We start from the raw sequence: 23138 nt of genomic DNA on the forward strand, positions 1-23138 counted from the left end.
TCCCCTTGTATAGCAATAACTTCTACCACAGGAATTTTAAGCCATTCCTCCTTACAAAACTGCTTCAACTCTGGGATGTTGGTGGGCTTCCTTTCATGAACTACTTGTTTCGGGTCCTTCCACAACATTTCTATAGGATTAAGGCCTGGACTTTGACTTAGCCATTCTGAAACACGAATTTTCTTCTTTTTAAAGCATTCTGTTGTCGAATTACTCTTGTCTTTCGAATCATTGTCTTGTTGCATTACCCAACTTGTATTAAGCTTCAGGTGATGGACCGCTACGCCGACATTCTCCTATAAAATACCTTGATACAATTTTGAAGTCATTGTTCCCTCAACAATTGCAGGCTGTCCAGGCAGCAAAGCAGCCTCAACCCATGATGCTCCTTACACCATACTTCACAGTCGAGATGAGGTTTTGATGTTGGTGTGCGGTCCCCTTTTTCCTCCAAACATAGCAATGTGCATTTCTGCCAACAAGTTCAACTTTTGTCTCATCTGTCCACAGAACATCGTCTCAGAAGTGTTGTAGTACATCCAGGTGGTCTTTTGCAAACTTCAGACATGCAGCAATGTGTTTTCTGGAGAACAGTAGTTTCCTCTGTGGTGTCCTTCCATGAACACCATTGTTGTTCAGTGTTTTTCTTATAGTGGACACCTGAACAGAGACTTTAGCAAGTTCTAGACATCTCAGCAGGTTTTTTGCTGCTATCCTTGGGTTCTTTTTCACTTCCTTCAGCATTGCTCGTTGTGCTGTTGGTGTGATCTTTGCAAGATGCCTACTCCTAAGGAGAGTAGCAACAGTACTGAGCTTCCTCTATCTGTAAACAATTTCTCTTTCTATGGACTGATGAGCACTCAGATATTCATTTCTTGAGGTATGGAATATAAGAGCAGGGATGTGATGTTGAGGCTCTATAAGGCACTCATGAGACCACACTTGGAGTATTGTGTGCAGTTTTAGGCTCCTTATTTTAGAAAGGATATACTGATTTGGAGAGGGTTCAGAGAAGATTCACGAGAATGATTCCAGGAATGAAAAGTTTGCCATATGAGGAACGCCTGGCAGCTCTTCAGTTGTATTCCCTGGAGTCCATGAGAATGAGGGGGGATCTCATAGAAACATTCCGAATGTTAAAAGGCCTGAACAGATTAGGTATGGCAAAGTTATTTCCCATGGTAGGGGAGTCTAGAGTTTAGGAGAAGAGGGCACGGTTTCAGAATTGAGGGACGTCCATTTAGAATCAGATTCAGAATCAGGTTTACTATCAGCGGCATATGATGTGAAATTTGTTAATATAGCAGAGAGAAAAAAAATTTTAAAAAATAAACAAGTAAATCAATTATGTATATTGAATAGATTTTAAAAAGTCCAAAAACAGAAATACTGTATTTTTTTAAACTAAGGTAGTGTCAAAGATTTTTAAACTAAGGTAGTGTCCATTTAGAAATCAGATGGCAGGATGGAAGCTGTTCCTGAATGGCTGAAAGTGTGCCTTCAGGCTTCTGTACCTCCTACCTGATGGTAACAGTGAGAAAAGAGCATGCCCTGGGTGCTGGAGGTCCTTAATAATGGACGCTGCTTTTCTGAGACACCGCTCCCTACTAAAGATGTCTTGGGTACTTTGTAGGCTAGCACCCAAGATGGAGCTGACTAGATTTACAACCTTCTACAGCTTCTTTTGGTCCTGTGCAGTAGCCCCCTGATATCAGACAGTGATGCAGCCTGTCAGAATGCTCTCCACGGTATAACTGTAGAAGTTTTTGAGTGTATTTGTTGACTTGCCAAATCTCTTCAAACTCCCAATAAAGTATAGCCGCTGTCTTGCCGTCTTTATAACTACATTGATACATTGGGATCAGGTTAGATCCTCAGAGATCTTGACACCCAGGAACTTGGAAGCAGCTCACTCTCTCCACTTCTTTTCCCTCTGAGGATTGGTATGTGATCCTTCGTCTTACCCTTCCTGAAGTCCACAATCAGCTCTTTCGTCTAACTGACATTGAGTGCCAGGTTGTTGCTGTGGCACCACTCCACTAGTTGGCACATCTCACTCCTGTACGCCCTCTCATCACCACCCGAGATTCTACCAACAACAGTTGTATCAACAGCAAATTTATAGATGGTATTCGAGCTATGCCTAGCCACACAGTCATGTATATATAGAAAATAGAGCAGTGGGCTAAGCACACACCCCTGAGGTGCACCAGTGTTGATTGTCAGCGAGGACGAGATGTTGTCACCAGTCTGCACAGATTGTGGTCTTCAGTTAGGAATTTGAGGATCCAATTGCAGAGGGAGGTACAGAGGCCCAGGTTCTGCAACTTCTCAATCAGGACTGTGAGAAAGATGGTATTTAATGCTGAGCTATAGTTGATGAACAGCATCCTGACACAGGTGTTTGTGTTGCGGAGAAATTACTTTAGTCAGAAGGTGGTAAATCTGTGGAATTTGTTGCCACAAGCAGCTGTAGAGGCCAAGTCATTGAGTGTACTTAAGGCAGAGGTGGATAGGTTCGTGATTAGCCAGGGCATCAAAGGGTATGGGGTGAAAGCAGGGGAGTGGAGATGACTGGAAGAATTAGATCTGCCCATGATTGAATGGCGGAGCAGACTCAATGGGCTGAATTGTGTACTTCTGCTGCTATATATCTTATGGTTTTAAGAATTGCTTTTGTAGTCTTTTCCAGCTTCATGCATCTCTACAATTCTTCTTCTATAGTACTCTGAAAGTTGTTTTGATCAAGGCATGACGCACATAAACAGATCTTTCTTGAGAAGAGCAGGCTCTGTCAGTAACCTGACTTTGTGTGCCTTTTTTATAAGGCAGGGCACCTCTACACCTCATATCTTCAATCTCATCTCATGGATTGGAGTAGCTGACTCCAAATAGCTTTTGTAGAAGGCATTACCATAGAGGTTCACCTACTTTTTCCAACGGATATGTGTAATATGAGATCATTTTTCTCAATAAGTAAATGAACAAATGTTTTTGTTATTTATTTAATTGGGTTTGTTTTATCTACTTTTAGGAATTGCATGAAGATCTGATCACATTTAGGTCATATTTACCCTGAAACAGAGAAAATTCTGCAGGGTTCACAAGCTTTCTAGCACACTATATATTGGTTTTTTATTGCAATATCTTTCATTTGTTCAAGTGAATGGGCACAATCCATGTACAGAGATTAGATATTATTGACAAAGAATAAAGAGGCTTACCTCTACAATTTGGAAACAGTTTAAGCCATCGATATCGATGCCTGGGGAGCCACAGAATTAGGAGGAAAGAAACTGGACAAGAACCGAGAAGAGAATATAACATTTCTGTGGAACATGAGCATGATTAGCTCATGAATTTATCTGGGCATTTCTGTATGTGGATTATGGTAAAAAAAAAACTAAACAGTGTTGAACTAAAATTTTAAGATTGTAGAGCAAGGAAAGGCAGTCTCCAATTTGCAGAGTTAAACACAAACTTCCACTCTAATATAAGACACATAATTAATCAGATTATATGACCAGTAATTGTAATTGCTGACGATTCTTTTTTTTCTATTGCTTAGTAGAAATTTGACATTCCTGGGGCAGAACTAAATTTGTTAGATTACTTATTTTTAAGAGTGATAGGTAATAAAGGAGACTGGTGGAGCATGACATTATTTATTAAGGCTAATGTTTCTCAGAAAGGTAAAACGCAGCCAGTTGTAATATATATAATGTCTGGTTTGACCCAAGGCATGTTACAATATTGGGTAACTCATGCGAAAGATTCTCATTCTCATTCTCATTTTCTTTCTCTCTCTCTCTCTCTCTCTCTCTCACTCTCTCACTCTCTGTCACTCACTCACTCACTATATTGGAGGGAGGAACTCAGCAGGTCAGGCATCATCAATGGAAGGGAATAAAAAGTCACTGTTTCAGTCTGTGTCCCTTCTGGTCAATCCATTTTTCCCTTTCAGAGATGTTCCCTGACCTGAGTTCCTCCAGTATTTTGTGTATGTTACTCTGGAATCCCAACACCTGCAGAATCTCTTGTGTTTATTACTTAAATGTGAGCTCTGTAGTCAATTCTCAGATGTTTAGAATTAGTTGGGTAATGATTATCTGAGAAGGTCATTAAATGGGAAGAAATTTACTGATCTTTTCATAGCTACTTTATGAGTAAGCATAAAACGAGTAAATGGTATAATAAGACCATAAAGCACAGGACCAGAATTAGGCCATTCGGCCCATTGAGTCTGCGCTGCCACTCCACCATGGCTGATCTATCATTCCTTTCAACCACGTTCTCCTGCCTTCTCCCCGTAACCTTTGATGCCCAGACTAATCAAGACCTATCAACCTTCGCCTTAAGTATAGCCAATAGCTTCGCGTGCATAGAAGTCCGTAGCATTGAATTCCGTAGATTCAACACCCACGGGCTAAAGAAATTTTTCCTCATCTCTTTTCTAAATGGATGCCTCTCAATCCTGAGGCTGTGCCCTCTGGTCCTGGACTCCTCCATTATAGGAACCTCCCTTTCCAGACCACTCTTTCCAGATCCACTCTATCTAGACCTTTCAATAAGATATCCCCCCTCATCCTTCACAATTCCAGTGAGAATAGGCCCAGAGCTATCCTCATGTTAACCCTTTCATTCCTGAGACCATTCCTGTGAAACTCTTTGAACCCTCTCCATTGTCAGTACATCCTTAGATATGGGGCCTAAAACTGCTCACAAGATTCCAAGTGCTTTATGAAGCCTCAGCATTACATCCTTGCTTTTATAGTCTCGTCCTCTTGAAAATAAAAAAAACATTGCATTTGCCTTCCTCACCACAGACTCAACCTGCAAGTTAACCTTTAGGGAATCCTGCATGAGGACTCCCAAGTTCCTCTGAACCTCTGATTTTTGAATTTTCTCCCCATTTAGAAAACTTTTATTCTTTGTACCAAAGAACATGACCATGCATTTCCCTACATTATATTACATCTGCCCATTCCCCCAATCTGTCTTAATCCTTCTGCAGGCACCCTGCCTCCTCAGCACTGTCTGGCCCTCTACCTACCTTCGTATCATCCACAGAACTGGCCACAAAGCCATCAATTCCTTCATCCAAATCACTGACATACAACATAAAGGAGATATCAGGGGTGAGTTTTTTACGCAGAGAGTGGTGAGTGCGTGGAATGGGCTGCCGGCAATGGTGGTAGAGGCGGATACAATAGGGTCTTTTAAGAGACTCTTGGACAGGTATATGGAGCTCATAAAAATAGAGGGCTATGGGTAACCCTGGGTAATTTCTCAGGTAAGGACATGTTCGGCACAGCTTTGTGGGCCGAAGGGCCTATATTGTGCTGTAGGTTTTCTATGTTTCTATAAATAGAGCAGTCCCAACACTGATCCTTGCAGTACACCGGCAGCTCCTTTGTCTTATGGTCTAATTTTATTCTTTATCTATCTGAAAAAAAACTTTTGTGTCTTCTGATATTATTGGCTAGCTTCCCTTCATATTTCATCTTTTCCCATTTCATGATTTTTTTTGCTGTTTTTTAAAAGCTTGCCATTCCTCTACCTTCCCACTGATTTTTTTTTGTTCTATTGTATGCTCTCTCTTTGGTCTTTATGTGGCTTTGACTTCCCTTGTCAGTTGCAGTTATGTCATCCTGCCTTTAGAATACTTTTTTTGGGATATAATTGTCCTGCACCTTCAGAATTTTCCCAGAAACAACCAGCAATTACCAGTATGCCATCAACCCTTCTAGTGTCCCCTTCCAAGCAACTTTGGCCAGCTCCTCTCATGCCTCTGTAATTCCCTATACCCCACTGTAAGACTGACAAAATCTGATTTTAGTTTCTTGAAATGCGGGGTGAATTCTGCCATATTATGATCACTGTCTCCTCAGGGTTCCTTTACCTTAAGCTTGCTAATCAAATCTGGGACATTATGTAAGACCTAACACAGAATTGCCGTTCCCCTAGTGGGCTCAACCAGAAGCTGCTCTAAAAAAAATTTTGCGCAAACATGAGGAAATCTGCAGAGGCTGGAAATTTAAGCGACACACACAAAATGCTGGAAGAACGCAGCAGGCCAGGCAGCATCTCTAGGAAGAAGTGCAATCGACGTTTCGGGCTGAGACCCTTTGTCAGACTAACTGAAAGAAGAGATAGTAAGAGATTTGAGAGGGGGAGGGGGAGATCCGAAATGATAGGAGAAGACAGGAGGGGGAGGGATGAAGCTAAGAGCTGGAAGGTTGATTGGCAGAAGGGATACAGAGCTGGAGAAGGGGGAGGATCATCGGACGGGAGAAAGAAAGGGAGAGGGGAGCCCAGAGGAAGATTGAGAGCAGGCAAGGAGTGATTATGAGAGGGACAGAGACATCCATTATTTAATTATTCATCCCCCCTCTTTTTTTTCTCTCTCTGTCCCTCTTTCTTTCTATGTCACCTCTTTCTAAGAATTTGATTTCATTTTTAACAACAGAGCCACTGCACCCCCTCTTGTCTACCTGCCTGTCTGTTCAATACAATGTGCATCCTTGGATGTTAAACTCCCAATTGATGATCTTCTATCAACCATGATTCAGCGATGCCCACGTCGTACATGCCAATCTGTAACTGTGTTTTATGGTCTTCTCATTTTCCTAAGTGAGGGTACTCGGAGACTGCAGATTAAGTTCAAGTTTGTTGTTATCTGACTGTACCTACCTTCAGTGCAAACAGGCGAAACAGCAGTCCTCCAGTGCACCCATATATATCACGCACAGCTCACAAAGCAAAATAATATAATAAGTAAGTTAATAAAACACAATTGAAAATGTATGTTGTGTGCAGCACAGTAAGCAGCTTACCGTCCTGTTGATGAGACATCACTGGTAGCAAGGTATTCATTAGTCTCACAGCCTGAGGGAAGATGCTGGAAATTGGAGCAACAAGCAATCTGCTTGAGGAATGTGGAGTTTTGAGTATCGTCTGTTGGGGGTGGTGGTGATGATGGGGAATTGTAAATGTTTCAGGTAAATTCCCTGTATCAGGACTGTGAGAGAACAGGGAAGAGAGGGAGTGTGGTGAAACAGAGGCCAGTAGGTGATTGGTGGATCAAGGACAAGTGAAGGGTATCAGGCTGGTGAGCCAGGTTAAAGGTCGGGCATGCTTCTGAATAATGGCCGGTTTGTAGCACACAAACAGTCCTTCTGTGGAACTGCAAGGTTTAACAATAGGTTGCTTAATACTGGCTTAATACAAGATCCTGATTAGCCCTGCAAGCTCTTTTGCAGATTTATTTAAAATTGTGGAATTCAGCAACATCTTAAAATAATATTTTGGCCAAAAATTTGTACAAGTTAAGGTCAAACCAGTCATAATGATCTGTAGAGTCATCTTCGCAATGATATGAGTCAAGCAAGAATCAAAACTACTTTGATCCAAGCTGCAACCATGATGAAAAATTACACCTCTTTCATTAAATTTGAGGATGAATAAAAGCAACTTGGGGTTTGGAGTGGATGGCAATATACAAAAAAAACCTTGTTTTCTTCATTGTTAGGTATGAAATACTGTCAGTATTCACAGTGATGAAAAAGGCAAACTGCGTGGCTGCCTTGAAGGGAGGCTGCAATGAATTCAAGTGGGGAGAGGTCAATTGATGCTGCAGGGAAAACTTTACTGAACAGCGCAGTATCTGATAATGATTTCCTTTTCTTTTCCCCATTGGAATTAGGTGACTGAATGGAAAGTTTCAATGAATTTTTTTTCAGTTGCTCGTTGAGATGTGCTGCTGCAGTTCGAATGGAACTCCAATCAAAGTCAATTTTTTTAAAAATACATCTCTATTATAATAAATGGGTAATAATAAATTGATACGGAAAGATCAACAGGGAAGCTATTTATGCTTGCAAGGAAACCAATATAGGTTTAAAGCTAATTGCTTTTCCTTTGCAATTACTTCTGCACCTTCGAGCATTTTCATTGTACCAAGGATGCATCGTCCCTGTCCAAATTGTTGGCAAGTAAATCTTATCACCCTTCACTGCATGGAAAAAAAGTTGAGTAGTGGGTCCAAATATTTTTTGAAGTGTAACAAATGTAATTTCCCTCCTTCTGTTTTGTTTTGATTTGGTTTATAGGTAACTATAGTTACCTTAAAAATTAAACCTGCGAGCTGGATTAAAATCTGCTCCTTTTGTGCTGTTACTCGTTCGCTTTGTGGGCTACTTAGCTGAAGGCTTTCTAAGCATACATTGTGCAGAGTGTAATCATAGCAGAGCCTGGGCCATCCTTTAATGGTTGTAACTGGAACTATTGTATTCTAGGCTTTATGTAAGGCATTATGAACTTGTATGAGGGATATCAGTTTACTTGCTCAAAGCCCGCAGCAACAGAAAAGGACCTGCACTTTTATCATAGAACTTGATTTCATAAGTGCAGGAACCTATTGATTGTGCCCATGTGTATGAACCTGTAAGACCGACGCAGGTTAGACTGCGGTGTTGCAGTGCTACTCGTGAAAAACTTCACTTCATTTTATTTAGCTGCATCCTGCAAAGGACAATTTTCAAACATAAATGGGGGGGGGGGGAATTAATTAATTGCCACCGACCAAAGGCTTTGCTGCAAACTAGTCAATCGGTTCATGATAAATAAGGCCTGTGCAGGGGACTGTTTGTTAAAAAAAAATCAGCTGCTTATATAACCAGCATTTAATAGCGCAGCAAACTAAAGCTTTAACTTGATTGGCTTGAGCCTAACTTGAGATCATTAAATGTGACAGCATTTCTCCCTAACTTAATTTACCGCACAACAAACAGAAATCTTTCAGGGCATAGCTGAGTGTTAATGAACCCAAATTGTATTAATTCATTCTATGCTATGTAGCCGCTTTCACTGTATTTAATTCTCTTGTTTCCCTTTGTGACACTGGTTGTGTCTCTTCTGTTTTCCAAGCAGTGCAGGGGGGTGGGGTTGCAGCATGCAGGTCGGATGGATGGCTGCTAGCTTTCATAGCTATCCTGGAATTGGAGGTGATCCGGTATCTATTTTGACTGGTTACTGTGGGCTAAAATGTACTGTTACAAATATTTATCCACTTCTAAGCAGATTAAAATAAACCAACCCTTTTCTGCCCAAAGGAAGAATGAGAAAACTTGTGATGCAGATCACTGAAATATTGAAGGACCTTTGTATTTGACAGTGTGCAGAGCACTGGTGTATAATGTTCAGTCCATTTTTCCAATGCTCCACCATGACTTCATACAGCCATAGGAAGAAGTTCCAAATGAAAAGCACTCACCCCTGATAAAATGCCACTTATAGAAATAGCTGAGCTGCCAATGGGATGACAAATAGATAAACAGAAAAATGTTGAGCCCTCACAACAGGAATCTAAGCAGGCTGAATCAAATCCTGTTCCAATTTTGCTTTCCTTTTCCAATTGGAACAATTTTTCAATTCTTTGCAAGTTGGGCTGTATAAGACAGCAAGATGTGAACATGTTATCCCACAGAAGTATGTAAAGTTATTTTATTATGACCTCAGCAACAATTAGATATTTCTATCAGCAGTTTTTCCTGAGAGGAGAATGTTTCTTTTTTGTTAACAGTGTTTACCTCACTTTCAATTGGCACTGTGCTGTAACTTGTGAAGAAAAATGGACGTTAAATTTGTTGCCCATTTTGGAGCAGATGACTGAGTTTTTAGTCTAGAAAATATTGAATGTGAAATTACTCCACTGAACTTCGCCAATAATAGTCATTAGTCAAACTAATCTGGCTCATTGGAATCAATTGGCAGGAATATCTTGCCAATGCTCTAACATGAGTCCCCAATATTCTGCTTGTCATTTGATATCCAACCGCATTTCAGGGAAAATGGGGTAAATAGGGAAAAATATTAAGTACAGCATAAAAGGAAAGTGAATGTCAAAAGAGAAATGTTGCTGTGAATCATAATGAATTATGTTATAAAAACTAACAGATTCACTTGTATCTTTTAGGGAAAGTTCTTTGTAATATGTCATTCCACTTTATTGATGATGGAATCTTAATGATGATGAAATGCCAGCTTTCAATCCACTGCTCCAAAGTTTATCAGTGCTGAATTAGTACCAAAGTTAGCTTTTGCAAAAATAGTAAGTATTTCCCCTGTTGGATTGTGATACAAGAGGCCAAATTTTCAGTGTGGGTAGCTGCTGTGTCAATTGATTCTTCTGGAAAAGAACTGTATGGACATCTGTTGAGAAGTAGGTTTCAGCTTTGAGGGTTGTCAAATAGCACAGTTTATTTCTTAAGGTTAAAAGAGAATAAGCTTTCCCATAAAATAGGAAAGCATATAATAATTGGAGGGAGAATGAGTGCATGTTAAGATAATCTTAGATTAGCGTAGGAGGAGGAGGATGTAGTAGACTGGGCCACATTGCTGCTTTTATTCCAAACTCTTTGGAGCTCCTTTTGTACGTGCATTAAGTTTTCCCATTTGTATATTATCCAACTGTGCTTTATGTCTGTTTGCTTTGTATCTTTGTTCTTTGCTTTTCTGTCCGGTGCCTTGTTCCAGAAGTACAGATGTGACCTGTATCTGCCTCATCTGAAGCTCAGCCTTCTTCTCAAAGATCAGAGAAATTGCTTTGTATTATAATACACGTTGAGAAACTATGAACATTTGCCTGATGGTTATCCCTGTCAGCAATTGCTTTCCACCTAAAGCAGGGTCATAGAATCCTTGCAGCCTTAAATATAATTCCACGCGAATGATTATACTTCCAGAAGAGTAAAACTGCTTGCAGCTAAAGTGCTTGGATTGTTTTAAAACGCATCTTTGGTAACTTACAAACATTGCATTTTGCTGCTTTGCACAAGCCTTGAGGAACTATTAAAAAGCTATTTAAGAGTGAGAAAATAGATATCCCAGTAAACTCAAATGGTATTGGCAGTACATCGCCCCTGGTTTGCCTGATAAAGTTAGGCCAACATTCAAAAGGTCTCTTAGAGTAGAAGAGGATATATTCTTTTTGTATCTTGGAACAGATACTTCTATAATTTGTCAGAATTACAATGCATTGAGTTCTTTGTACACCAGAAAATAGGATTCTATCGCCTATACTCAAGCCTTAAATCCAGTAAAAGCTGTCTTGTCTGTGCATTAGAGAAGGGCATCTGGCAGTGGCACAGATATGTTACTGTTGAATCCTTGTGATAAAATTTGGTCATTTTAAAATTTACACATGGTACCCCTTCCACTAAGCTGTCAATCAGGTGACTGGAATTGAAGTCTATTTCCACGTTTACATTCCAATCATTAGCACCTTACTAATGTGCCAGATTCAAAGTTTAACATTTTGAGCACAATTTCAAACAAGCCTACATAACATAATTTAGTTTAATCAAAGTGGTTGCAACGGTGGACACAGGAAGAAACAGAATTCAGTGCCTGACAGTCACTGAGGGCAGCCATTTACAGCTTTGGCACAATCTTTGCTCTGCTCTTGTCACCAAACAACGTTCTGTTGTTTTATATAGCTGGCTAACATGCTTTGAGAAACAAAATATTAACAGTGATTTATTTTAGTAAACAAAACTGATTTTATTCATGATTAAACTGGAAAGGAATTTCTCCATGTCCCTTTGATGAGAGGATAAAGACTTTAATACATAGAATTCATGAAGATGTAATTTCAATCAATGAGACATTATAATCTGGTAATAAATGCTTCTAATGATAACTGCAGAGCAATCAGTGTGCTTTTCTCAGTCAGTGAAAACTTGTTTTTATGGCATCATTGAAAAGAAATAGGACAAAGCTTCAGCTAAGCAACTTGTAGCCCGAGGCTTTGCTTCAACAGTGTATTAAAATGTTATCTAAACCGTATTTTGTGCCTTTAAGTTTAACATGCAAGTTGTGATGCTGTATTAGGTGAATATTGTTGCTGATTTTCTTCAGACCTGGGTTCTATTGGAGACTTTGGCTGAATAATGAAATTCACCAACACCATAAGAGATGCAGGGAAGGTGAAATTATCTTTAACCTGAGACAGCACAGTAAAATTCTGTCTTCTAATTGCTAGAGCATTTTTTGGGGTTAGCATATTTTGCAAATGGTTTCAGCAACTGACATCAGCCAGTTCATATGAATATGAACATTGGATTGAATCTAAAATGCAGCTTTGAACCAGGGGTTTTTAAGACTGTGAACCACAATTAATTTGAAGACCAGATGATACTGATTAAATTCATTATTTGGGTGTCTGTCGTGTGACTGTGAAGAGGGGGGTATATGAAGGTTCAAAGGAAATATTGTAAATATGGAATTATCCTTTGACCTTTAGCGTATAAAATGTCATGTGATGTTGGGTCAGGCAGGTCTTTTTCCTCTGAAAGAGGATCTCAATATGATGCCTGCTGTGTCTCATTTTGTCGAATAAAGAAACTGCTTCATACCTATCAGCATTTCTCTCCGGTGACTCTGTGCACACATCAACACCAATATTAGATATGTTTGTGGATATGTTCACGATGAAGAAAAAATGTTTACTCCAATCAAAAGGAAATATACTTTAGTTATCAGAAATCTGAAAGTAAAACTGCAAGGATGAAGACCCTTGTAAGGTCAAGCAGATCTGCAGAAGGGAAAATAGTTTTTTTTGAAATTAACCTTTCAACAGTATTTACTTTAGATTTAACATTAAAAGATAATTTAGTTCCAGTTGTATTCAGATTTGTCTTTCATTTTAAGTCAGGGATGATTGATTACCCATTCTGATTCCCACCATTATAAGTTGTAATCCCTTAATGAAGAAAGTTTCAAATATAATTTTAGAGTTCTCTTCCTCTGAATAATGGTTTGTTCTGCATTATTTAAAACACTTCCTTATAGATGTCTTGTGTGAAGCAGAACGCCAAACAGTATGAGGAGGGGTTTGGCTGCCCTCTACAGGAATATCATCAGTAATATTTACAGCAGTTGAACAGATCAATTTTGTTTCTGGAGAATTATGATAAAGATAAAATCATTCCCATTGAAGGTTCTTTCTAATATTTTGTGTGTGGAACTTTGCAATCTGGTGAAATAAGAACAGGAGTGAACCTTTAGGCCTGTTCTGTCATTTAGTGAAATCAGAGTTGATCTGTGGCCAAACCCATAAACTTATTACATGTCTCTAACGTCTTTGTTTACGACAAATAACCTGACCACATAAATACTGCAGCTAAAAAGAGCAGGTTAAAAGCCTGGATTCACTGTGTCAAATGGTTTGCCTTCTGACTTCCTCCCTTTGAAATCTGAAGACTGAATATAGTGTTGACGGTAAGACTCTTGGCAGTGTGGAGGATCAGAGAGATCTTGGGGTCTGTGTCCATAGGATACTCAAAGCTGCTGTGCAGGTTGACAGTGTTGTTAAGAAGGCATATGGCATGTTGTCATTCATCATTCGTGGGACTGAGTTCAAGAGCCGTGAAATAATGTTACAGCTATATAAGACCTTGGTCAGACCCCACTTGGAGCACTGTGTTCAGTTCTGGTGACCTCATTACTGGAAGAATGTGGATACTATAGAGAGAGTGCAGAGGAAATTTACAAGGATGTTGTCTGGATTGGAGAGCTTGCCTCATAGGTTGTGTGAACTTGGCCTTTTCTCCTTGGAGCAACAGAGGATTAGTGGTGCCTTGATAGATGTGTATAAGCTGATGAAAGGCAGTGATCATGTGGATAGTCAGAGGCTTTTTTCCCAGGGCTGAAATGGCTAACATGAGGGGGCATAGCTTTAAGGTGCTTGGAAATAGATACAGGGGTGGGGGGGATGTCAGGGGTAAGTTTTTCACACAGAGAGTGGTGGGTGCCGGCGACTGTGGTCGAGGCGGATACAATAGGGTCTTTTAAGAGACTCTTAGATAGGTGCATGGAGTTTAGAAAAATAGAGGGCTATGTGGTAAGGTAATTCTAGGAGGTTTCTATAGTAGGTTACATGGTCAACACAACATTGTGGGCCGAAGGGCCTGTAATGTGCTGTAGATTTCTATGATTCTACGTTTAACAATTATTGCATTGTGTTTGCAGTGTACACGCGCTTCCAAAGTGAAATACAGACACTAGACTAGGCAAGGCTGCTTTGTCAACACGTCCTGAATTCACTCAAAAGTACAAGGGTGTAGATGGACAGCAGTACATAGGAACATCAGCCTGCAAGTGCAGAAGTCTGAAATAAAAATAGAAAATGCTGGAAATGCTCAAACAATAAGGCAGTATCTGTGGAGAGCAAATCAACTTCTAATTTGCATCACCGTAACTTAGGAAGAATTAAGAACAAATGTAGACCACCCTTATTAAGATCACAGCTGAACTTCTACCTCTGCTCTGTTTTCCTGTACTCTCCCTATACTGGTTTATATCCCTGAAATTCAGAAATCTACTCTCTGCTGTTTCGAATGAGGTCAGTAATTGATCCTCCTTGTTGCAGAATTCCAAACATCCACCAAACTCTGCAGCAAGGAATTTTTCATCTCAGTTTAAAAGGCCAGATCCTTATTCTGAATCTGCAACACCTATTCTGATCAGAGGTCGTTAATTGTTGAAGCCTATAAGAACTTTGGAAGATTCAATGAGATGATGTAATTTTATAAGCTGTTTAAAAATAAAAATACAGACTTGATTTAGCCAATCTCACTACGTAACACAAATCTGCCATCCAAGGAAACAGTCTATTGAGTTTTTGTTAAATTCTATCTATGGCAAATACATACTTCATTCAATTAGAGACCAAAACTGTATACCTCAGCTGTTGCATCTCACCGAGGCCCTACATAATCACAAAAAAGATGTTTTTTTACTCATCCTTCATCGACATAAACTAACATTTCCCTCCTTTATTGCTTGCTGCACCTGCTTGATTGCTTTCTGTGATTTGTGTACAAGGACAGCTAAGTCCTTTCAACATCAACAGTACTCAGGCTCTCATTATTTGAAAGTACTCCAGAGTGATAGCTTCACTTTTATATATCATCTGCCATGCTTTCTTCCACTCATTTAATTTGACTACTCCTTGAAACATTTTTTATATACTCCTACATACACAGTTTTATATAATCAACTAATTGGAAAAATGACATTTAGCCCCCTCAGAAAAACTGTTGATGTTGATTGTGAATAACTTGGTCTGACACTCAACCCTCCAATCCTTGTTGTACCCCACTAATCACAACTTGGCAACTTGTGAGTGAGCTATTTGTTCACACTCATTGTTGTCTGTCTCTAACTAATTTTCAATCCATGCCCAATATCATGTCTCTAATTGTGTTGACCAAATTCTTTTGGGGTTCCTTATCGAAAGCTTTCTGAACATCGAGGTAAGTATACCACATTTAGGAGACATTGGGATAGGCACGTGGATGTAAGGAAGATAGGGGATATGGACATGGTGTAGGTAGGAGGAATTAGTGTTTGGGTGTTTTTGAGTTGCTTTTTAGCTGGTTCAGCATGACATGATGTAAAGATGTCAGGAAAGACAGGCAGGTGATAGGGCAAATTTGTAGCCATTGGGATGAGTTGCAGTGAAATCACAGCAAAAAGTATCAAATACTGGTCTTAAGGTGTTGTACTTAAATGCACGCAGCATTTAAGGTGGATGATCTTGTTCTACAGCTACAGATTGGCAGATATGATATTGTGGCCATCACTGAGACCTGGCTAAAGGATGCATGTCTCTGGCAGCTGAATGTCCAAGGATACACGGTGTATCGGAAGGATAGGAAAGTAGACAGAGGGGGAGGCGTGGCTTTATTGGTAAGAAATGATATTAAATCATTAGGAAGAGGTGATATAGGATCGGAAGGTGCAGAATCTTTATGGGTTGAGCTAAGAAATAGCAGGGGTAAAAGGACCCTGATGGCAGTTATTTATAGGCCTCCAAACAGCTGCAGGGATGTGGACTACAAATTACAACTGGAAGTAGAAAAGGCTTGTCAAAAGGGCAGTGTTATGATAATTGTGGGGGATTTTAACATGCGAGTAGATTGGGAAAATCAGGTCAGCACTGGATCTCAAGAGAGAGAATTTGTAGAATGTCTGCGAGATGGCTTTTTAGAATAGCTTGTTGTTGAGCCCACTAGTGGATCGGCTGTACTGGATTGGGTATTGTGTAATGAACCAGAGGTGATTAGAGAGATTGAGGTGAAGGAACCCTTAGGAGACAGTGATCATAACATGATTGAGTTCACTGTGAAATTAGAAAAAGAGAAGCCGAAATCTGATGTGTCAGTATTTCAGTGGAGTAAAGGAAATTACAGTGGCATGAGAGAGGAATTGGCCAAAGTTGACTGGAAAGGGACACTGGCGGGAAAGACAGCAGAGCAGCAGTGGCTGGAGTTTATGTGAGAAATGAGGAATGTGCAAGACAGGTATATTCCAAAAAATAAGAAATTTTCGGGTGGAAAGAGGATGCAACCGTGGTTGACAAGAGAAGTCAAAGCCAAAGTTAAAGCAAAGGAGAGGGCATACAAGGAAGCAAAAATTAGTGGGAAGACAGAGGATTGGGAAGTTTTTAAAACCTTACAAAAGGAAACCAAGAAGGTCATTAAGAGAGAAAAGATTAACTATGAAAGGAAGCTAGCAAATAATATCAAAGAGGATACTAAAAGCTTTTTCAAGTATATAAAGAGTAAAAGACAGGTGAGAGTAGATATAGAACCGATAGAAAATGATGCTGGAGAAATTGTAATGGGAGATAAGGAGATGGCAGAGTAACTGAATGAGTATTTTGCATCAGTCTTCACTGAGGAAGACATCAGCAGTACACTGGACACTCAAGGGTGGCAGGGAAGAGAAGTGTGCACAGTCACAATTACGACAGAGAAAGTACTCAGGAAGCTGAATAAGCTAAAGGTAGATAAATCTCCTGGACCAGATGGAATGCACCCTCGTGTTCTGAAGGAAGTAGCTGTGGAGATTGCAGAGGCATTAGCAATGATCTTTCAAAAGTCAATAGATTCTGGCATGGTTCCAGAGGACTGGAAGATTGCAAATGTCACTCCACTATTTAAGAAGGGAGCAAGGAAGCAAAAAGGAAATTATAGACCTGTTAGCTTGACATCGGTGGTTGGGAAGTTGTTGGAGTCGATTGTCAAGGATGAGGTTACAGAGTACCTGGCGGCATATGACAAGATAGGCAGAACTCTGCATGGATTCCTTAAAGGAAAATCCTGCCTGACAAACCTATTACAATTTTTTGAGGAAATTACAAGTAGGCTAGACAAGGGAGATGCAGTGGATGTTGTATATTTGGATTTTCAGAAGGCCTTTGACAAGGTGCCACACATGAGGCTACTTAACAAGATAAGAGCCCATGGAATTATGGGAAAGTTACATACGTGGATAGAGCGTTGGCTGATTGGCAGGAAACAGAGAGTGGGAATAAAGGGATCCTATTCTGGTTGGCTGCTGGTTACCAGTGGTGTTCCACAGGGATCAGTGTTGGGGCCGCTTCTTTTTACATTGTACATCAATGATTTGGATTATGGAATAGATGGCTTTGTGGCTAAGTTTGCTGATGATACGAAGATAGGTAGAGGGGCCGGTAGTGCTGAGGAAATGGAGAGTCTGCAGGGAGACTTGGATAGATTGGAAGAATGGGCAGAGAAGTGGCAAATGAAGTACAATGTTGGAAAGTGTATGGTTATGCACTTTGGCAGAAAAAATAAACGGGCAGACTATTATTTAAATGGGGAATGAATTCAAAGTTCTGAGATGCAACGGGACTTGGGAGTCCTCATACAGGATACCCTTAAAGTTAACCTCCAGGTTGAGTCAGTAGTGAAGAAGGTGAATGCAATGTTGGCATTCATTTCTGGAGGAATAGAGTATAGGAGAAGGGATGTGATGTTGAGGCTCTATAAGGCGCTGGTGAGACCTCACTTGGAGTACTGTAGGCAGTTTTGGTCTCCTTATTTAAGAAAAGAGGTGCTGACGTTGGAGAGGGTACAGAGAAGATTCACTAGAATGATTCTGGGAATGAGAGGGTTAACATATGAGGAACGTTTGTCCACTCTAGGACTGTATTCCTTGGAGTTTAGAAGAATGAGGGGAGACCTCATAGAAACGTTTCGAATGTTGAAAGGCATGGACAGAGTGGATGTGGCAAAGTTGTTTCCCATGATGGGGGAGTCTAGTACGAGAGGGCATGACTTAAGGATTGAAGGGCGCCCATTCAGAACAGAAATGCGAAGACATTTTTTTAGTCAGAGGGTGGTGAATCTATGGAATTTGTTGCCACGGGCAGCAATGGAGGCCAAGTCATTGGGTGTATTTAAGGCAGAGATTGATAGGTATCTGAGTAGCCAGGGCATCAAAGGTTATGGTGAGAAGGCGGGGGAGTGGGACTGAATGGGAGAATGGATCAGCTCATGATAAAATGGCGGAGCAGACTCGATGGGCCAAATGGCCTACTTCTGCTCCTTTGTCTTATGGTCTTGTGGTCTAACAATGTAGGCCGAATGGCATGTTCCTGCACTGTACTGTTCTATCTACAGGTTGCCCATTGCCTACTTCTGCCCTCAAAGAATTCCAATAAATCAATCAAACTTTTCCTTTTATAAATTCTATTATCTTGTTACTTATCCAGATGAAGGGATTTAACTTCCTCCACTGATGCTGCCAGATCTGTTGAATTTCTCCAACATGTTGTTCCCTGTTTCTGCATCCTTTGCAATAGGCTCTGATTTTTTTCCTGACTAATAATGTTAGGCCGATCAGGTAGTTGTTTTTTCCTTTCTCCCACTTAAATAGTGGGATCAGATTTGCTACCCTCCAATTTGCTGGAAACATTCCAGAATTGATAGAATTTTGTCAGATGATAACCCACCTCTTTCGGAACTCTGGAAAGTCAAATAGAATCGGAATCACTTCATTGCCAGTATGTGAAAGATACCAGAATTGATTGTGGTTCGGTGCCGAGCTTACAACACAGGACAATACCATAACAGACAACACAATACAAGGCAATAGTGCAAACAGCCATGAGCCAAACAGTTTCATGCACAAATGTCAATAATCAAATGTGAACGTGTAAATGTGAACGTATGAACAAATTAGGTCACTATCAACAGAACAAGGAGAGTAGTAAAGATCATTTAACAGGTGTTGTGCAGGAACAGTTAGGGTATTACACCTGTGTGAGTTTTGTTGAGAAGCTGGATAACTACAGGAAAGATGTGTCAATCAGTATTGCTTGGCTTTGAGTCTCATCATTTTCTCTGGTACCACTTTTTTTTTTAGTAAATACAAATTCCCTTCAGTTCCACATTCTTGTTAGACTCAGTGAGGAAAAGTTAATGAAAAGCAATTAGAAATTTCACATTGTTCACTCACAAAAGCTATTATAATTAAAATAGCTCTTTTCCAAATTCCAGCATTTCTAGCAGTTTTTCTGTTGTTGCCGCCTTTGAGTGCAAGCATTTTTTTTTTGCCATCCCTGTATCATTATGTTTCTTTGTCCCTGGGTCAGAACCACTGAGTGGCAGTGGGAACACCATCATGCAGCCTACAACAGTTCAGGGTAACTCACCAGCATCTCTGAAAAGAGAATTAAGATTGGGCAATAGACACTGTCCGTGCCTGTAGTACTGCAAACCATTAAATAATTTTCTGAAAGACTTTGAGGCGAGCAGAAATGTTAATGAAAAACAAATTGGCAATTTCACGTTGTTCACGCACAAGAACTATTGTAATTAAAAATAGCTCCTTTCCAAATGATGCCGGTTGCCTCTCCAAAGGGTTACTTGCCTATTGAAGTTGCGATGTCTCTTTGCTGATTAAAATGGCAATTTAGTTTTAGGGGCATAATGCATTTCACAGGTTTATTATACAAGAGTAGATACACCAAGCAGTACAAATTGTTGCTTTGTTGGGAGATTTGTAGCATATATTCCAGTTTGCAAAGTTGTCACAATTACATGGGAGATGTAATGAGGAATTGTGCGATGGACAGAGAAATTAGGATACAAGTTGAAATAACCATTGTATCACAGAGGTAAAGCAATAGTAAGTCAACTTCTGTGGTTGTAAATTGAATGTGAACAACTTGATTTGACAACTTTTCTATGACAGCAAAAGCAATTTCTCCGTAAATGTCAGAGTAATTAATACTATGCTGCTCAAAAAGGGTATTGAATTATTGTAAGCATAATGCCCAATTTAATTTAATATTAATTAAATGTAGCTTTCAATTACATTTTCTTGTACACAGTAAATTACATTTCCTCTCTAATTCTGTATACCCTTTGTTTCATTGTGTACTCGGTGGTAATGATTAAATAGCAGCATTTTCCTGATTCATTAAATACTAACGAGTGATAGAGGTGATTCATGAGTACAGGATACTTCAGTTTTAACTGAAGGTTATTGTTAAAACTGTTTAGTTAGTAAAACAAAGAGTGTTTGAAACAAGACCACATCCTTCACTCAGGTGTGTCTCTGATAGACTGAATGTGTATCCTGAATGTTACAGGACGAAATGTATCAATCCCACAAGGTCATCATCATCATCATCATCATCATCATCATGTGCCATGTTGTATGATGTGACCAGTCATGGTCTATCAATGACCATAACTGACAAATTTTTCTACAGAAGTGGTTTGCAGTTTCCTTCTTCTGGGCAGTGTCTTTACAAGACAGGTTATCCCTGCCATTATCTATACTTTTCAGAGATTGTCTGCCTGGCGTAATTCATTTCGTAAGTAGGACTTGTGATATCCACCAGCTGCTCATATGACCACCCACCACCTGCACCCGTGGCTTCACGTAGCCCTGATCTGGAGTCAAGTGGGTGCTACATCTTGCCCAAGGATGACCTACAGGCTAGCGGAGGGAAGGAGCGCCTTTGGTAGAGACGTACCTCCACCCTTTTTTTTAAAACAAATCTGCACATAATAGTGACATGGCAGTTCATTTTGACAGTGTGATTGAAGTGCAGTCCAATAATTATTCTGAATAAAATAGAAAATACTTGAGAACGCAGATGATTGGTCAATTTCATCAATATCTTAGGCTTACAATAAAACTTCATCCAGGTGATGAGCAAGTTCTTATTAAATTGATGTTATTTTCAAAATGTATTTGATACCCCTGACTTTATAAATATGACTCCTCATTGTCTTATTAGTGTCAGCACAGCACAAAACCAAGCTCTTCAGCCCATCTAGTCTGTGCCGAGCCATTTAAGCTTTCTGCTCCTATCAACCTGCACTGGGACCACAGCCCTCCTTACCCCTACCATCCATGTACCTATCCAAACTTCTCTTCATCTTTGAAATCGAGCTTTCATGCACCACTTGTGCTGGCAGCTCATTCCACACTCTCACGACCCTCTGAGTGAAGAAGCTTCCCCTCATGTTCCCCTTAATCTTTTCACCTTTCACCCTTAACCATTGACTTCTGGTTGTGGTCCCACCCAAGCAACTTTAGTGGAAAAAGGCTGCTTGCCCTTACCCTATCTATATCCCTCATAATTTTGTATGTCCTTATCAAATCTCCTCTCAATCTTCTACTTTCCATGGAATACACTCCTAACCTATTCAATCTTTCCTTATAACTCAGGTTCTCAAACCCCAGTAACATCCCTGCAAATTTTCTCTGTACTCTTTCAACTTTATTTACCTCTTTCCTGTAGGTAGGCGACAAAAGCTGCACACAGTACTCTTAACTAGGGCCTCACCAACATTTTGTGCAACTTCAACATACATCTGATCTCCTGTACTCAATACATTAATTTAAGAAAGTCAATGTGCCAAAAGCTTTCTTTACAGCCCTATCGAACGGTGACACCACTTTCAACAAATTATTCCCAAGTGTGAAAGTGAGCTAAGTAAATTATCTTCAATATGATATGATTTTTATTTTTTTGAAATTGCATTATTTTTAACAATGTTTTTGCTGCTTGTGTTTTCACCTGTCTTACACTGAATCAGATTCTGATTCTGAGTCTGTTCTTCACCTGTCTTACATTAAATCTAGAATTCAACATGGTGAAATCATCACATGTTATGGGATAAACTCTTTTGTGAATTGTACCTGGATTTTTGGAGTGTATTTATAAAGTGGCATGAAATATAATTTCCTTGTCAGCAATAATTACATGCTTTCATGCAAGTACTTCTTCTTAATTTAGCAGCCACAACTGAAGAACCTGAGGTGGTCCCTGATCCCATCAAGCAAAGTGATCGGGTGGTGAAAATAGCTGGAATCAGTGCCGGAATTCTAGTTTTCATCCTGCTGCTCCTCGTTGTGGTAATGATCGTTAAGAGAAGGTACAAAATTGCTAGAATTTTTGGAATATCGGCAACTGTTGGTTGAGTCATAACTCAGTAACTATCAGGCAATTATAGGACATTAAAAATTATCTTAAGGGTATTTGTGCACTTTGAAAAGGCTGGTTTTATAAAATTTTAAACTATTTGGCTTTGCAAACTCACAATTTAACACAAACGTTAAGGACAAATGATCTAATGTTGTCTAACTACTTATTTTAGAAGGATCTGAGTAAGGCTCAATTGAAAAGTGACCAGAAATATCCTCTCGGCCAGTTCTTGAGATCTAAATCATAAAAGAAATGCATTTGGTCAAACTTCTGGTCCCAACTTACATTTCACCCCATTTCACACTTGGGCTTGGCTTGCATTGCACCCCACAAGGTCTTGATTTCATACTGCTGGAGTGCTGCCCTGCCTGGAGATGTGTGTGTCTGTCTCTGTCTGTCTGTCTGTCTGTCTGTCTGTCTGTGTGTCTCTCTCTCTCTCTCTCTCTCTCTATCTCTCTATATATCTATCTCTCTATCTCTCTCTGTGTGTGGATGCATGATGTGTGACTTTCCCACTGTTCATTGCAGTTGAATTTCTAATATGCCTTTACTATAGGTACAATCACCCATCAAGGGTGCTTAGTTGAAAAATTCTAAACACTTCCACAAAATCTGAAAGTGATGCAAAACTATCAAGTTTTTAAAAAATATTTCTTTTATATCCATGTTCTTTCACGATGTCCCAAAGCTTACTAAAGTCTACTGAGGTACTTCTCAAGTGTAGTCACTGTGGTAATGCAGAGTTTCAGATAAATCAAGTAATAACTTTGTGATTTGTTCTGAAATTAAATAAAAAAAGGTTGAACAGTTAGGGGTG

General features: G+C 39.8%; 1 protein-coding gene across 6 annotated transcripts in view; it reads left to right on the forward strand.

Annotated features, from left to right (window-relative positions):
- Positions 1-23138, forward strand: part of ptprk (protein tyrosine phosphatase receptor type K) — a 687062-nt gene that overhangs the window by 574474 nt on the left and 89450 nt on the right. For 4 of the 6 annotated variants that reach the window (XM_072251545.1, XM_072251547.1, XM_072251549.1 and 1 more), the window contains one exon: positions 22133-22271. In XM_072251545.1, coding sequence (XP_072107646.1) covers positions 22133-22271 — 139 coding nt within the window. The remainder of the gene's footprint in view (positions 1-22132; positions 22272-23138) is intronic. The other 2 variants (XM_072251546.1, XM_072251548.1) reach the window with 1 other exon arrangement.

The sequence above is a fragment of the Mobula birostris genome, chromosome 2, assembly GCF_030028105.1.
Source record: "Mobula birostris isolate sMobBir1 chromosome 2, sMobBir1.hap1, whole genome shotgun sequence".
Lineage (NCBI taxonomy): Eukaryota > Metazoa > Chordata > Chondrichthyes > Myliobatiformes > Myliobatidae > Mobula > Mobula birostris.